The following is a 16,910-nucleotide window of genomic DNA, read 5'->3' as shown; positions in this document are numbered from 1 at the left end:
GCGTGAAGGGGTAGGGGAGCACTCATGCTGGTGCTGGCGGGCACATGCAGGCTCCCCCACCGCTTTATGCATGCACCTGAAAAAGCATGCATGTGCCCAAGAGAGTGCGCGCATGCGCCCAAGAGTATGCACATGCCCACATGAGTGCAGGGGGGTCCCCCACCTTCTTCAGAGGCTCAGCCAGTCCATAGTCACAAAAAGGTTGGGGACCTCTGTCTTAGAGGTTCGATTAGTTGAATTGTGTGACACTGGAACTTAGCTGGCAAGCAATATAGGCTTGGCAAAAAGGGATTTCTTAAAAAGGGGAGATTTACCCTGAAACATTTGTGGTGTCCTTAGAGTCTAAAATGCTTTTTAAAAAACATCCAGCTTTAATTTGGCTTTAACGATACACAATTACTCTTTAGGCTTTTCCCACATGTACAGTAAATAAAGGAAAAGGGCTATTAAGAGCTGTAAATTACATAGTTACACAATTTCCTTGCTATTTTAACCTCTCCTTTTCTGTCAGATTTTAAGCTGTAAATTTTTGGGGATAAGGGGCTTCACTTCTTCAGCTTCTGTTAGAAAACCCAACAGCCAAAATGCTGTTGATTAGCATATTAAATCAAACTAGTATAGCTCATTGAATCAATGAGGATTTGATGAGTCAGCTCTCCCATAAGTTCCATTGATTCAAATCCATTGTAACTACAACTTACAAAGCCGTACTGTATTTAGAGTAGGTTTATTTGAATGGAATTTATGGAGAAGCTGACACACCAAATTCCGACTAATTCAATGGGCCTAATTAGTGCAATTTACTACGGTAGGCAATAGGATTTTGGTCAATATGGACTAATGAAGAGAAGGATGCAAAACAGTTCTTGTGAAAGACATTGTGTAGTACAGAAAGTGGTAGAGAAGTTAATGAGCAATTTCAATCTAGAAAAAAATATGAGCTTTTGCGCCACAATTGAGAGAAAGAAACATGGTGACCATCCATCTTCCATATATAAAGCCTGTCTCTGACATACTGAAGAGGAGAAAGCAGGTCAGAGCAACCACTCAGCTACTCATGACAATGTATTATTCCTGATGGGGGGAAAGGTGGAAAATAGACACAAATGCAGGACATGTCCTTGAATTAGAACTTGCCTTCTGCTGCTCTATTCTATATATGCAGTAGGTGCTGCTGTTGAATAATGTTCTATGACTACCGAAAGCCAAGAAGCTGAAGGAGGACTGATGACCCTCCAACTGTGGTAGAGGAATGCAACAATATAGTGTTCAGATTTGTGTCTGATAGTGTGAGGTGCTGTGGTTCATCCTGGGGGATAGCTAAGTGAGGCACATAAAATTGCTAGGGTTGAGCAACAGCATTGCCTTAATCTCTGCCAGAAAATGTGGAGGTGACAGAAAAAGTGCAGCCCAAAATATGCTCGCAAGCTTTTTAAAACTCCCATTGACTTTGACTCTTTCAAGAAGCTATGCCAGGAGTGAAAGACCATCCCTTCAGAAACCTTCGGTTCTCCTCAGCATCACTCTTTTCCCTTGTCTTTGGGATCAGAGCACAGCCAAGCATGGCTTCAATCCTTGCCTCAAAACGGCTGCTTTATCCTGAAAATTAATTCAAACAGTGTCATAAGCAGAGCTTGGAAACATTGCTTTCTTTGCACTGCAACTCCCAGAATCCCACAGTTTCTGAAAATTCATGTTCAATTGCTTCCAACTTCTGGTTCTAATGGCTCAGCTACCAGTCGTGCCAGAAATATGCCTGCTAGTCAAACAGGACTAGTAAAGGATCACTCCCTTTGACCCTGGTCTTCTTGGAGACCCTTTCTTCCAAAGTATGGACTGCCTCAAAAGTATGGACTGCCAGCTCTGTACAACTAGAAAATATTGTTGTTGTTATAGCTTAAAATACCGTGTTTCCCCGAAAATAAGACAGGGTCTTATATTAACAGGGGATGTTTTTTTTTTCATGTACAATCATCTACACCTATTCAAATACAGTCATGTCTTCTGCGGTTGCTGCACAATGGTGGAGGGCAGGGTTTCACTTAACTGGGGCTTATTTCTGGGGGTAGGGCTTATATTACGAGCATCCTGAAAAATCATACTAGGGCTTATTTTCAAGTTAGGTCTTATTTTGGGGGAAACAGGGTACTAGAAACTTATGATCTAGTCAAAACTTTTTTCCTCAGTGAAGTCTCTATACATTAAACACAATGACATTTTGTTCTCTGAGGTAAAGGACAAAGTAGCATTCTTTCCCCTTCAGTGTCCTCTTCAGAAACTGGTTGGGCTGAGCATTATTTCCACCCTGGAAATTTATTATATATTTATGTTACTTATATATGACCTTTCTCCCCATAGGGGACCCAAGGCAGTGCACAACAATTAGAAACTGTACAATTCTCATATAATAGGGTCTTTGACCACACCTGAGGGCAACAAGTTAATTTAGGGGAAGGAAGGATGAGCCCTAGGGAAGCTCAAGAACAATGGCTGCCGGGCTGCCTCTGATGCCTGTACTTGTAGCATTTATCAGCTGAGAGACACCCACCTCCCTCCATCACTCCCTTTGAGTGGTGGGAGAATCTCCTAATTATTTTTAAACAGGGTCCTTTTAACAGCTCACCCTCACAAACCCCTTTCTGGATAAAAATTACCAGCAGCCAGTAGGGCTTCAGCCCCGCCTCTGCCTCCTCATTTGATTGGCTATCTGGCTGAGCCCAGTAAAAGATGGACACAAAACAGTCACTGCCCGACACAGGCACATGTTACCTCATGATGCCTTTCTTACTCCTTTGAATTACTGTGCTGAGGGACAGAAAAAAAGTATGGGTTTGGTAGGACAGGTGTGAGCTTTTTATAGGCCAGAAAAACAGCAGCAGAGCAGGTGGGGCCAGTAGCATCCTTCCCCACTCCCCACTTTGTAATAGATGTCACCTTTCCCATTATCCCCTCCTTTCAGCTTCGCAATGGCCTTTTCTAGAAAGACAGACTGGGCTTTGTTCACTTTACTGGATCAACACCGACAATCCCTCAGAGAAGCAGTAAGGGAACCTGGTGCTGACAATAACAGCTGTGAGATATCCAGGTAAAGGCAGAAAACTGTGAGTTGTCAAAGCAAGAAGCTGATATGAGTTCGATTTAAAATAGAACTTTTCCCACTAAGAGCAAAACAGAAACATGGTCAGGAAATCCCCACCTCTTCCTATTAGTATCATACTGTATAAAATAGAATCACATACAGAGTAACAGCTGACATTGATGTCCCTGCTCTCTTGAAACCTGAAACCTTCACTCCTTTACCTCAAGAGATAAGCCACATAAAGGTAAAGCAGTAACCTGCAAGTTCATGCATATGATTTATCCCCAGCCTCACTAATCTGACTGACATGCTTTGGCTGGTCATTTCAGAAATATAGAACAGAAGTGGGATTTCTGTTCTGCCATCATACAATTCAGAACTCATGCTCTGAAATTAGGAATATCCAACCTGTCTACTTTTTGATCAAAATGTATGCACCTAAAGGACAAATTGTTTTGCTGTACAGAAGTGTACTTCAAATTATTTAAAATTATAAAAAAAAACATTAAACATACAACAAATAGTTTGGAGAACAGAAACAGAACACACTGGGCCTTATTAATCAGTCTCAAATCTTTGATGTTTCCTGTTCTCTCAATCAAAACAATAGGGAGAAAGATTTTCCCTTTAAAATGTAGTCACTAGCAATAAAGGATGTTTGCCAGTTTGCTCCTGTCCCAGTCATGGCACATCCTAATTTCCCAGTCCCAGAAATCACATGAATGCACTCAAAATCTTATCAGAGGGCTGTGCCATAAAATCACATACATTATTGTGAACATATGAAATTGCACTGTAACTAATGTTTCTGTTCTACCACCGGAGGGCTGAGGAACCCACAGCAAGAAAGGCCTTAGAAGTACTATAACATATGCCTAAGCAGGGGAGGGTAAAATCCAGTCTTCCAGATATTGACAGTGGTCTGCAACTCCCAGTCAACACATCCCCTGTCACAGTATGCTGGGAACTGCAATCCAGCAACATCTTTGCTTTCCCTTGGCCTAAAGTCATTACTAAACAGTCCATGGTTGAAATAAAAATTGAAATAAGGCTTTCTAGCCCATACAGAGACTGCAGTTCAAACAATTATGATCTTTACTGAATACTGATTTTCTAATCGCTGAAACTACATGCATTTCCAAATAAGTGTTTCCAATTGTGTAATGATTTTGTTTCTTTTCTTTCCATTCTTTCCAGGAATGCTGCATTTTGTAAATTCAGGGGGTTTAAGAGTTCTTACCAGTGTTTTTGAATATTGTTATCTTTATTTTTTAAATTTTTTATTTATTATGGTGTTTTTAAGTGTGTCTATCGTGTTGCTTTATTTTACTGTGAGCCTTCTTGCGTTCCAGGGGTGGGATGAGGAGAAGGCAGCATATAGATAACATTAATGGTAGAAATAATTCTAAGCAAATAGTCAACTGCAAAATTGACTATGCAAGTGTACTAACTTTAGATTCCACAAAATTAAAGAGTAGTACTGTACTGTTTTTGAAGTTACGTGCATTTATCATGTTTCCTTATTGGTTTAAGAGTGTATAAAATTTGCCATTTTAATACTACTTACTTAAGCAAACTCTTTTCCAAATTTAATTTCAAATATTTTTTATCTCTGTTTATATACCAGGTTTGCCAACACACACTTTCTCTCAAGGATTAATTCTGTAACTGGATTTAATTCATGTTGTGAAATAATGATTTAAGTGCATTTCTGTTTCTGTTGCCAAAAACAAAGAAAGAATGCTCATGCTGTGACTTGTTGGAAATGAGCTGACAGGCCTTTTCCTTGTGTGATACATCTGTAGTTCCTTGCTGTTCCCAGCTTAGATTTCTCTGTAATTAATGCTGAGAGCTTTTTAAGTTGGCATGTTTGGCCATTAATGCATCTTTTTCTTCTGAAGGGTTACTTCATCTTTAAGAAGTGGGAGCTAAAATGAAAGGAAGAACATATGTGATTTGTTCCAATGAGCATGCCATTCAAATCCTCCCCTTTCTCTTTTAAAGTACTTTCAACTTCTGTTGGCTCTCAACCCCAGGCATTAAGCCTGGATGTGAAAACTGGATTTATCATTTGGCACTGTTTACTTACCCACACATTTCTAAAGATGAAACAGAAACATATCTGTCTGATACTTTGACATATACTGTACAGAACAGTAGTAAGATTCAATACACATGTGTCGTAAATGATATAAAAGTTATAACTGCAGGAACTGAATGAATCAGAAGTAACTTGATAAAAAGTATCAGTAGAAATCATTGCTAACCAACAGTTTCAACTAACCATTTTTGATTACTTTCTCCATCAAATCAATTTTATTTTTAAGCCTTTCAGCCTCAAGTATGGGGAATATCCAAAGTAAATATATCTGAAAAAGCAGGGATTCATTGTGCATGCCTTATAGAATATGCTTCTGATTCTGAGGATTTCCTCCTTTTAAAGACATGAGTAATATGCAATCATCTTCAAAAAGAACTAAGTAGTTTCTTAATAGGGAGGAAGTAGATTGTAAGTGTCTGCGGTTCACTGTGATATACTGTATTCCATAAATGTGCTCCTATTTTAAAAATTGCCATGTTCTCTTCCACAACCGAATGTGATCATTCAGAATTAGTTGTTTAGTTTGGACCCAAGAACCTCACAAGTGGTTCTGCATGGTAAAAGAAGCTTTGGGCTTCTGTCCTTTGAACTGAAACCAAACTTCTTTCCAACCCACCATCTTCATTCACAGGTGAAACTATTTTTGAAATTGTGATATGACATGATATATGTATCTCAAATATAAAGATTTTTTTAAATAAAAGATTGGGAATAACTAAAGTACTTTTCCACATTTTGGCTTATGTTTATTTGTACTAAAGATACAAGTTATATGTGAATTTCCCATCTATTAACGTTTTGCTCCACACATGGTCCTCCAAGAACAATGTTACACAACTGTGGAGCAGGGGGCTCAAAAATTAAGCAAAAATGGTACTGTATTTTGTTCTCTGGAAGTTCAAAGCAACCTCCTATTTTTTAAATTAGGAGCAGCACTATTAGTGCTTTTAGTTCAGTTCATAACACATTTTATCTACCCCCGCCACACACACACAATGTTGCTATCCAGCCAAAACCTTCATATAATTAAAAACCACAGGCATTCATTCAAAGTGTTAGATCAAAAGGTTAATGTGCTATGGTAAAGAGGAAGTACTTCTATTATACCCTTGAACATTTTTTTGAAGTTTACAGCATTTAAAAACAAGTTAAGTCAGACTCTGGCCAAAGTTAATATTACATCATTGATTTAAAACATTAATCATAGCTGTTTTAAACCAGTTGAGCCAAATGTTTGGCTGGCTGGAAAAAAAATCAGGAGTGGCTAGCAATCTACTTCCTAATGTTGACGCTTACAGTAGAATAACAAACTAAAATTGTTAAGAGTACTGAAAGCAAGACAAATTGCAATGAAATATTTTTTGTGCAACACTGTTAAGATTTAAAGGGCTATTGGCTTACTATTGATGAATCTTGCAAACACACTTTCCCAAAATAGGTGTCTTTTTACTTGCATCCATGTGACAGTCAACATGAGCAATCAAAATAACAAAATAACAAAATGCTGTAATTTGTACACCCAAGTGTTTGCAACAATACAGAAGTTGCTTGTAGAATTTACAAAGTTCAAGTGTCCATTTGATTTCAAAGTCAAACAAAAATCCAAGATATCTTCCTCAACTGGGTTGGGTATCCATAACACAGGAGAATCTTCAAAGCCTACAATAAAATATCAAAACAATTGTCTGCACTTCATGAATTCACTATCTAGATTCACCCCTCCAGCACAAACAGATTAAAATTAAACTTATTTATTTATTTTTATTTATTTATTTTATTTTTATCCCGCCTATCTGATCGGGTCAGGACCACTCTAGGTAGCTAACAATACTTAAACCAAGTTGGCAAGGGCCTTTGCAATCCAACTGACAACAGTAGCTTCAGCCCTTTCAGCTCTCCCAATCTTTCTGAGATTTAAATCTCTTACTCACAGCCATCCCTTTGAACTGAACCAATATTTCATGGGGGTTGCACTTGCATCTTCATAAATCAAACAAATAAATTAACCAAATATTTGTGTTTTTAAGTTTCATTGGAGATTGTGGAATTGGTGTACATGCTATGTAATACTATATATTATAACTTGTTTTAGCTCTGAGATTCTTAAAGCAATCGAAAATGTTATTGAAGAGACTATTACAAGCCTGTCCAGAAATGAAGCACCTGTTCTCTTCTTGAAAAATAGATCTGACTGGGCAAATATACAGTAGGTATTTTTAACCATACTTGCGAATTTAATTTATCATAATTAAAATGTTGCTTATTTATTAAAATGAGCTTATTTATTGCCCTTCCTTGTATCAGATTTGAGGGTGGAGTACACATTAAACTGATCAGTTATTCCCCCCCCCCCCATGTTGAATGAGGTTCTATGCCTGGTATAATGTTGCCGAGATTACAGACCTATTCTTACAATCCTTCCAGTATGTGATATCTGCAGTTTTTAGTCAGTGCTTTGGAATGCTACTTACACAATCAGCTCAATAGATGACAATCCAGCTATAACCTACTATGGCTTCTCATGGTGCAGTGTGGTGAAAAATTCACTAGAACAGGTCTCAATAGTGGGTGATCATTCACATTCTTAAGTAATCAATTAAAATCGTAGGCCTAAATTTAATGGTTCCAACTACAGTATAGTATATCTACTGAATCAGTGGAACTCTAGCCAATCAGTTATCTAGGTCTAATTAATTCAATAGGGTTACTCTAGTGAGATTAACAACTGGCTTGTGGCCTTAGTGATAAGAGAAATGCTGAAGAGAGAAATCAACTGTTAGTGTGTATTAAAAAGTGATTTGAAGAGGAATTTTTTCAGCTGATCTATATTCTTGAAAAGGAAAGTGGTATAAAAAGTTAATGGAAAGAGAGGGGCTGGCTGCTTTAATATGTTCACAAGGAGCTATGGGCTGATTTCAACCTCTTGCTCTCTTTGTTTACAGAGCCTCATGGCGCAGTGGTTAAACTGCTGTACTGCAGCTAAAACTGTGCTCATGACCCGGGGTTCAATCCTGGGTAGCCGGCTCAAGGTTGACTCAGCCTTCTATCTTTCCGAGGTCGGTAAAATGAGTACCCAGCTCGCTGGGAGGGGCAATGTGCAGCCTGCATAATTAACAACCGCCCAGAGAGTGCTTGAAGCACTATGGGGCGGTATATAAATAGCACAGTTTGTTTACACAGTTCTCCTAAGTGCCCTAGCAATACTGTGTTCCAGCGCTGAGTTGAAATCTTTTAAAAAAGGAACTGTGGAGAATAGAGGCACATAGTTGAGGTGAAATGATTACCACCACCAGCCCGTGAGCCCCTCTTTGCATCAAATCAAGTAATCACACAGACAGAAAGCAGAAAAAAGTAATATCAACTTGATTGGAACAAATGGAAACCATGGTTTTTGGCTAAACAAAACACACAATTTTCCATTCAACAAAGATAGTCCACAGTGAGCTTCCTTGCATTGAGGATTATATTGTGTAGTCACTGGATTTTAATTTGAATTTATCTGTCCCAATCTGCAATAAAATGCAGAATAAATGGCCAGTATAGCTGTCTCCTAAGTCTAGTGTTAGTCAGTAGCAAAATGGGAAACTGTCTTTGAAGCCAGTATATAATGCCTGGAGTTCTATGAAAGAAATATGTAATATCCATATAATAAATAAGAACATTGCAGGGACAAATGAAGTTATTTGCCTAAAACAATGAGTTTGGGTACAATATGGTATATGAATTAGGAAGAGACAGAAACTGTTGGCCTTAGTAGATGGGGAAGTAATAATATTATGATTTAAGAAATTCCAGACACCTGACAGAGCTTTTATCACAGAATGCAAAAACTATATTTGGTGTAAAAAGACTAAAGAAAGCTTCCTCAAACTTTGACTTATCTCTATTTTTCATTTTATGGTAGTTTGAATTATGAAATGTGCACAGCAGGCCTAAACAAGAAAAAGTTGACTACTGCTGATGTCTAGATGAATCTTATTCACCAGCTGTACAGGAAATATGATCTAATTGCGATTTAGTCTCTATATCCATCATGACTCTTAAATCACAACATTTTAGATGTTTTGCCACATTCAGGGTGCAGAATTGGAAGACGTTAATTACTAACATAGTCCCACTGGATTCGGTAGGTCTGTTTTACTATGTCTAGATACAACAAAATAGATTGAGGAATCCCAGGTTTTACAAGCAAAAGTCTTTTGCATAGTGTCTTCTGCCACCTTCAGGAAAAAAAAAGGTAATGCATTAAAAAGCAGCTAACTCATATTTTGCAATACAGTGTATTATTTTCTAATCAGTTCATTAGATATTTCATTGATATTTCATAGATATTTCACTTACCAACAGTATGTTAATTTATCACTTTTAAATCTAATAGATATTACTATAGAAGTAAATGCTACATATTTTATAGCAAACATTTTCAAGTTAGAAAAATACTAAAAGACCCTTGAAAAGTAGCAAAGTGGTGTAGCTAATGCAATTTCCTAACCACATTTCTTGTACATATCTTACAAATAACAGTATGTTTTCTAAGGAGTCCTACAAATTATACTTTACTAAGTGTCCTGAACAGTCCTTATAGAAGCAGTATTATTTGTAACAGAGAATAATTGACAACACACAGGAATCACAGCTACTTCCAGAGACAAATAATCAATGAACCTTAATGAACCAATTTGATTGCCATTTCGTTCTCATTACATACAGTAACTGTCAATTTTTAGGGGGACCTCCCCCATGGTTTACAAATAATAACCCATGGGCAGGAACAAAACCATCTTTTCTATATTTGTACAATGAGTTGTACACATCTGATGTTAGACATTGCCTATTGAACCTTCACCCTAGAGCCTCTAAAATATATATTTTAAAATTAACATGTAACAAACACAAGCCAACGACTAAGTAACATACCAAATTTTGACTCATGGAACAGTTTTGGGCAAGACTCATTTTAACATAACATCTATGTTAAAAATTGGAAAAGGTAAATTTACAGTACATATTGTAAAAACAATAGACTTTTTTTCTGAATTACAATGTATTAAATTGTATGTTTTTATAGTAATTAAAGGCACACTTACAGTATGGATACTGCCCTCTCATTTTTATCTTGTGATGCTATTGCATCAGCAAGTTTGCCCAATTTCTCTTTCTTTCCTTTAAATAACATCAGAGAAAATTGTTTAAAATAAAGAAAAAAAATCTAATGTATTTGCGAAGGCTTTCACGGCCGGCATCTAATGGTTGTTATGGGCTTTTCAGGCTCTTTGGCCGTGTTCTGAAGGTTGTTCTTCCTAACGTTTCGCCAGTCTCTGTGGCCGGCATCTTCAGAGGACAGCACTCTGTGCTCTGGTGTAGTTTGCTTGGGAGTGGAGTATTTATGGCAGTGAGATAGGCCTTTGTCCTATTCAGGAGATGGGTGATTAGTGTGTCTTGTTGTGGGTGTATTGTTGTGATAAGGAGGAGAGATTTTTTGTCACTGTAACTGATGGGTCTCATTAGCTGGTTTTTTGTGTGTAGTGATCCCCAGTCCTTGCGGCAGGGTAGAGGTCATTGACCTTTTGCACGCTGTATTTTTGAGAGCTGGGAGCCAAGTTTTGTTGAGTTTCAAACTTTCCTCTCTTTTTTTGAAGTTCTGCTGGTGCTTGTGGATTGCACAGACTGCACAGGGAAGCCATTGAAATCCAAATGTCTTTGGAATTACAAAAGAGATAAAGGGAATATCACACCAGACACTGTAAATATAATCCAAAATGCAGAACTGCAAACTAAATTAGACAGAATCTTATTACACAGATGCACCAGCATTAGGCACCACGTAAACTGCAGCCATGAATTGCTACTAGTTAAAGAGCTTGCAGTTGTGTTCTTCACCACATGCCAGTCACATGGCTTATTCTTTATTCTTATTCAAGTATAAGAAACTCAATAGATCAAATAAAAGTAATGTGGCCAAACTCCATCTGTCCTTCTGACAAGGCTAAGTAAGCAACCAAGGCTGATGTCATTCCATGACTGGAGTCATAATCACATCTGACTTAATTGCATCAGAACCTTTGACTTTTCCTGATCTCTTTTCATAAAGATTTGCTTTAAATTGCACAAGATAATATGAACTAAAAACACAATGCAGTTATTTATTTTTATAAATGTCTGGATTAATTGATAACATCACAGGTTTGAAGACTGTGTAGGTTTGCAGATGACATCTAAATGTACAATAAGGAAAATAAGAAGTGACTGTCCTAAATCAGCAACAACATACGGTAAGATAAAGACACCATGTGATTTATTTTTCTTTTCTGTTACAATCTGCAGTACGCAATGTTTTGAAAACCATTTTAAACCTATACATATGGTACTGATACAGCTATGGTGAGGAACGTTGTCCTAAAATTTGTGGAAGTCTAAAGCAACAACATTCATTCTATCCATGGTTATTGTCATTGTCAAGGGCTAGTGAGACAGGGCTCAAATTTTCATGAGGCAAGTTAATCCCTTTTCCAGCAACACAGTTCCTTTTCTTTTATGTTTGATAATATTTCATTATGTGATTAAGGAGATTTGCCTGTACAACCAGTGATATATGTACTGTACATATATCACTTGCTGTCAAAAACCACAGACATCCAGATGACCAATATATAAAAATAGTTGAGACTGCATTTGGACATGGCTGATGACTGTATGCCCTGTACTGCTTGCAATGATTTGCCCATCTGATTGGACCACATCCCCATTTTGGCACAACTAGTAACATATACAAATGCTTTAAAACAAAATTTGGATCATGGCAATTAAGTCTGAAAATGGGACACATTTGCAGTAAAAACATTATAACCAATGACACAAAGTTTTCCTTGTAATACAGGCCAGTGTACAGGTAAAGAACAAGGTGGAATATTGGGATGTGGGAGACCTGATCTCTATTCTGACTTAAGACAGGACACTTATAATTGTAGCAAGGAACATGTATCTATGAATGCAAATTTCATTTACAAATACTTATGCCCAGAGAAATTCCCAGTATTTTAAAAAAGATAATATCTGAAAGTATGATGGTGTTTTCAGTAGGGTTAATAATATCAGGTTTCATTTTATATTTCAGCTCTGTTCCTTAAAATGTTAGCTATTATTTACAAGCTGGTGCAGACAAACACTTATGCAACGAAAAGGTAATAATTATGTTTATGTAGTTATAAAACTAAAACATATACACATTTGAAAAACTATATTAAATTGGAATGTTATATTTCATGATACAATGCTTTTTGAGGCATATCAAATTGTTTATATTTCACCCTTACCAGTAACTAAAGAAGTCTTTTATATCCTGCCTTTCTTCTAAGAAGTTCAAGGAAGCACATACTTATAGTTCTTTTTGTGCTCACAATCCTGAAAGGTAGGTTAGACTGACGCATTTCAAGTCTCATACTTGGACAGGAATTTGAATTAGAGACTCCTCAGTCCTAGCTATGATCCCAATCAGTGCCTCATTGCTGTGGACATTCTGCATTAGAAATGCTGTAAATACTCCCTTTGCTTCTTTTATATGAAATTCAACCACTACTATCTGCTGAAGACAGGGGAAAAAATGAGGGCTTTACTGGTGGCCATTTAGCTAAACATTTATGAACACTGAAGTGTTCCTTATGAAACATTAGATACCTATAAGACTATTTATTATTCATTTGTTTATAAACTGTAGTGTTTTATCTTGACAGAGACATATTTTACACTGATACAATACATTTTGGTAACCAAAGAGTTGTGGACAACATTATTAATGACATTTCCTGCTTGCTCAAGATACCTAGGAGGAGTCTACATATTGTTAAGTATTCTATAATTCTTTTATTACCTACAAAATAATTTAATTATTTGGAAAAAGGAAGAAAATAATAACTTAATAGTTGTAGAAGGTACTGTTAGGATGGCAGGGTCAATCGGAAACTTCCACCCATCTCCGGCGCAATACAGTGAACAAATACCAACAGCAACTAATGGTTTAGGACTTCATTACTTGTTTGAACACATCTCCCCGAGATCGTCCACTGTTCCACCCGCTGCACTCAAGTTATAACGCTGTGAGCCGCCAACCTGAGATTGGCCTGGAAATTTACAACTAGGAACCAGGCTTCCTTGGTGGTGGCTTCAAGGACTATAACATTCACTTTACCTTTTAATATTACAACCCGCAAATTCTTCTGCAGCTCAGTTTGATCCGCAACCTTCTTCTCAATGACCAAACTCCCTGCTTACAAAGTAAAGCCTGTAAAGCACAAGAGATGGAAGGAAATTAGTATGGTATATTGCCCACTCCTATTGCTAGTTTCCTTTGTTGGCATGCTGACGTTGCAGCAGTCCTTTTAAAAAACTGCACAGAGCTGCTTCAGTGTTGGAAGGAAAATACTTGCCCTCCTAGCCCAGAAATAACAAGGTGAGACACAGATTGTTGGATTAAAACTTGCACCACAACTTCATTAACTATTTAAATTGTATCCCCCAAAATACAAGGGAGCCTACCGTAGTGCGAATTCCTTTTATGTCCGGATAATCCTAGATCTCCAGATGCTTCCTAGAGCAGGGCGAGCTCCTATTACTGAATCATGCTATCTGCTGAACAGCACGCTTTCAGTTGTTCTATGAAATGGTACCCCCCCCAACCAGCTCTTCCCATCGAGCCTCGTGACCCTAAATGGGCAGCTGGCAAGGAGGTCCTTGCATATAAGACACCTCTCACCTGCTAATCGATAGGCTTGACCTACCGGCGAGATGTCCTAATTTTTAGCAACCCTGTGCAAACATGAACTCAGCTCTTTTTGCATCACACTACCTGCCACGGCTAGGGACTATTTATATGCCCCATGCCTGCCACCCAAGCTGAAAATTACGGCTCTAAGGCCCCCTTGTAGGTCCTTAAGAAAGAGGCCTATGCCCAACTTCGATAAATGAACACCATTGCTCTGATATAATTTGGGCCAGTAACTCACAATTTCAGGATGTGATATCACAGACCCCAACCCCGCTCTCATTGCACGGCAAACTTCTCGGGTCACACCACACCATGCCCTGTCTATCCTGCCAGGTTTGCAGTCAGCTTGCCAAGCCCTCCATGGGATCATAGTGGACCAAATCAGCTTCATTGAAGGAAACATATCCTTCAATATCTGGAGGTCCTAGATGACCTGCAAAATCAAAGACTTGCCCGTTTGTTTCATCAGATTGTTACTACCCAAATGAACAACAAAAATATTGGGGGGGGCGCAACCCTGAAACTCAGTACTGCAAGCTCCAGAAGCTCATGCCACAGTATACCCCTTTTGCCCTTCCATTCGAGGGCAGCTGAAGCCCCCAAACCTAAATTACACCCCCATCCAGACTGCAGAGCGTGCTTCGCTGCCCAGTGAATATAGCTGTGACCATAAATAGCCACTCGGGCCCTGGGTTCTGAAAAAGGAAAAAACAGCATCACTTTTATTGAGGGAGGGAACGAACATATGTCTTAAACCTACAAGATGATCACCCCCCAAATTTCTTTATTTGATCCTCACCGTAAACCAAAGCCGCTGCCATGAAAGCTGCAGCTATACGAAAGGAATGTGTGCCAAATTTCCATCCTACAATGCCTGGTTTCTTAAGCCCTCAGGAAGTTACAGTCCAAAATTGATATTGTGTAAGGGGTAAACTGTCCTTGTGGCAAACTAAGTCTCCTCCAACATCCCCTCTCAACTGAACAAATTCAGATAGTGCTTTTACCGGGCAGAGTTCAGTTACAGAACAAGGCCCTAGGTTTATAACCTGTCCCCTTCCAAACTGATCATTTTTAGAACTGCGGAGATGAAGCAAAACCCTGACTTCAGAGACAAAAAGGTCATCCATCTGCAACGCTGTCTGAGAATCATCATTTTTGGATGCTGTCACTGGTTCACTAATATGGAAAGCCCCGAAAAAAGCATATAGTGTAGCTGCCCTAAACAAATTAACCCCACACTGATAAATACAAACATCTTCCCAAACTTGACTCAACTGAGCTAGAAACCTGGGGAATATATGGGTATGCATATCTAATTGCTTACCCCTTTCTTTGCGCCATTCTATCATTTTTTTGACTTGGAAGTCGCCAGCCAAATCTGGACACCCATGGGCTGACAATCTACCTTGAATGGTGCAGGGGGCCAAACCTTTGAAACGAAGGTAAACTGCAAATTGCTGCAAATGGTCCACCGTTATAGGCCATGGCCTACCCATGCCTTCACATTTGCTGAATGCAAAAAATTCTTTGCATGCTGCTGCATAGCTGTACCTGGTGCTAGGAGCAATTGCCAAACTTATCGCTTTGTTGGCTTCAATCCTCCAGCGCTCCATACCTCCTGAGGCAGTATGTCTGGATAAATTCTATCTTTGGGGGCCAACTCCCTGAACCTGTCAATCTGTTGATGGGACAGGACGTCAGCCAGCTCATTCTCTATACCAGGAATATAACAAGCCTGGAACACAATATTGTACAATGGTGCCTTGCTAGATGATGTTAATCCATTCCATTGAAATTGCTGTCTTGTGAAAACATCGTCTAGCAAAAACAGTTTCCCCATTGGAATGCATTGAAACCCGTTTAATATGTTCCAATGGGGAAAATAGTCATCGTCCAGCGAAGATCGCCCAAAAGGAAGCCATTTTAAATCACTGTCTTGCGAAAGAAAACACCCTAGGGAAGCCACTTCGTGAAGCCGCCGGTCAGCTGTTCAATTGACCTCTTGCTGTTCAGTTGTCCTCTTGCTAAGCACCCCCCTTCCCTTCCGTTGTTTTTGTGAGTGGGCGTCTGACAAAATTGGGTTGAGTCCTGAGGGGCTCTGGCGCCTGGGTGGTGTTGGTGTGTGTTGTCGGAGCAAGAGGGATGGTGTGCCGTGGGTCAGCGCCTGGGCTGGGAGGTGCGGTGGATGATCTGGGGAAGGCTGGAGGCAAGGGAACAGCTAGAGGCGACTTCTCATAGCTGTCCCTTGTTGCACCGCTCAAGCAACAGCAGCCAAAGACAGCGAGGCAGCAAGCACTGGGAAGAGTCTTTGGCTGTTGGCGCCCAAAGTCCTCTTCCCCCCAGCTCTTCCCGCGCTCGTCGCTACAAGCTATGTCTCCGTCAGGCTGTGCTTCTCCTTTGCCCTCACCTTAGCTAACCAAGCAGATTTGCTGAGGGGATACGGGAAGGCTAGCAGAAGGAGTGGGGGGGAAGGAATGCGGGGGGGAGAGATGGAGCGCTTGACAGGAGAGCACACACGCACGCTGTGCAAGACTCCCTGCTGGGTGGGAGAGGTGCCTTGAGCCTACCGGAGCCACCTTTCCACAGCCAGCAGTGGGGCCAGAGGCAGCCCATCACAAAGTCTCCCTTTTGTGAAGAATGCTGCGGGGCAAAGGAGTGATGGGGGATTGGTGGCGACTGCGACTGACTGGCAGAAAGGCTGCTTGGCTCGGATCACCTGCATGGGAGGCTCTGCAGGCAAGGGTTGCGCTGGGCTTTTTGCATTGGCGTGCATGGTCCTCGCACACAGAAAATGGTTGGAGAGTGCTGCCCCTAGGGAAGCCATTTGCAGAGCCGCCAATCAGCTGTTCAATCGTCCTCTTGCTAAGCATCAGTCCTGGAAAAAAAAGTGTCTGGGGAAGCACGGACCTAAATGGAGTCCAGCGAAATTCCTCCATAGGAAACACTGTTTTGCGAAGCACAATGGCGGT

The 16,910-nt window shown here is 39.6% G+C and overlaps 1 protein-coding gene across 1 annotated transcript in view; it reads left to right on the top strand.

The window, feature by feature from the left end:
- The first annotated feature begins 1,083 nt into the window (after positions 1 to 1,083).
- Positions 1,084 to 16,910, top strand: part of SPO11 (SPO11 initiator of meiotic double strand breaks) — a 43,160-nt gene continuing 27,333 nt past the window's right edge. Inside the window, exons 1-5 of the mRNA XM_020797483.3 lie at positions 1,084 to 3,085; positions 7,273 to 7,386; positions 11,364 to 11,452; positions 12,295 to 12,361; positions 12,911 to 13,019. Coding sequence (XP_020653142.2) covers positions 2,928 to 3,085; positions 7,273 to 7,386; positions 11,364 to 11,452; positions 12,295 to 12,361; positions 12,911 to 13,019 — 537 coding nt within the window. The 5' untranslated portion in view covers positions 1,084 to 2,927. The remainder of the gene's footprint in view (positions 3,086 to 7,272; positions 7,387 to 11,363; positions 11,453 to 12,294; positions 12,362 to 12,910; positions 13,020 to 16,910) is intronic.

This window comes from Pogona vitticeps, chromosome 4 (genome assembly GCF_051106095.1).
Source record: "Pogona vitticeps strain Pit_001003342236 chromosome 4, PviZW2.1, whole genome shotgun sequence".
Lineage (NCBI taxonomy): Eukaryota > Metazoa > Chordata > Lepidosauria > Squamata > Agamidae > Pogona > Pogona vitticeps.
This window is presented reverse-complemented; position numbering and strand designations above follow the sequence as displayed.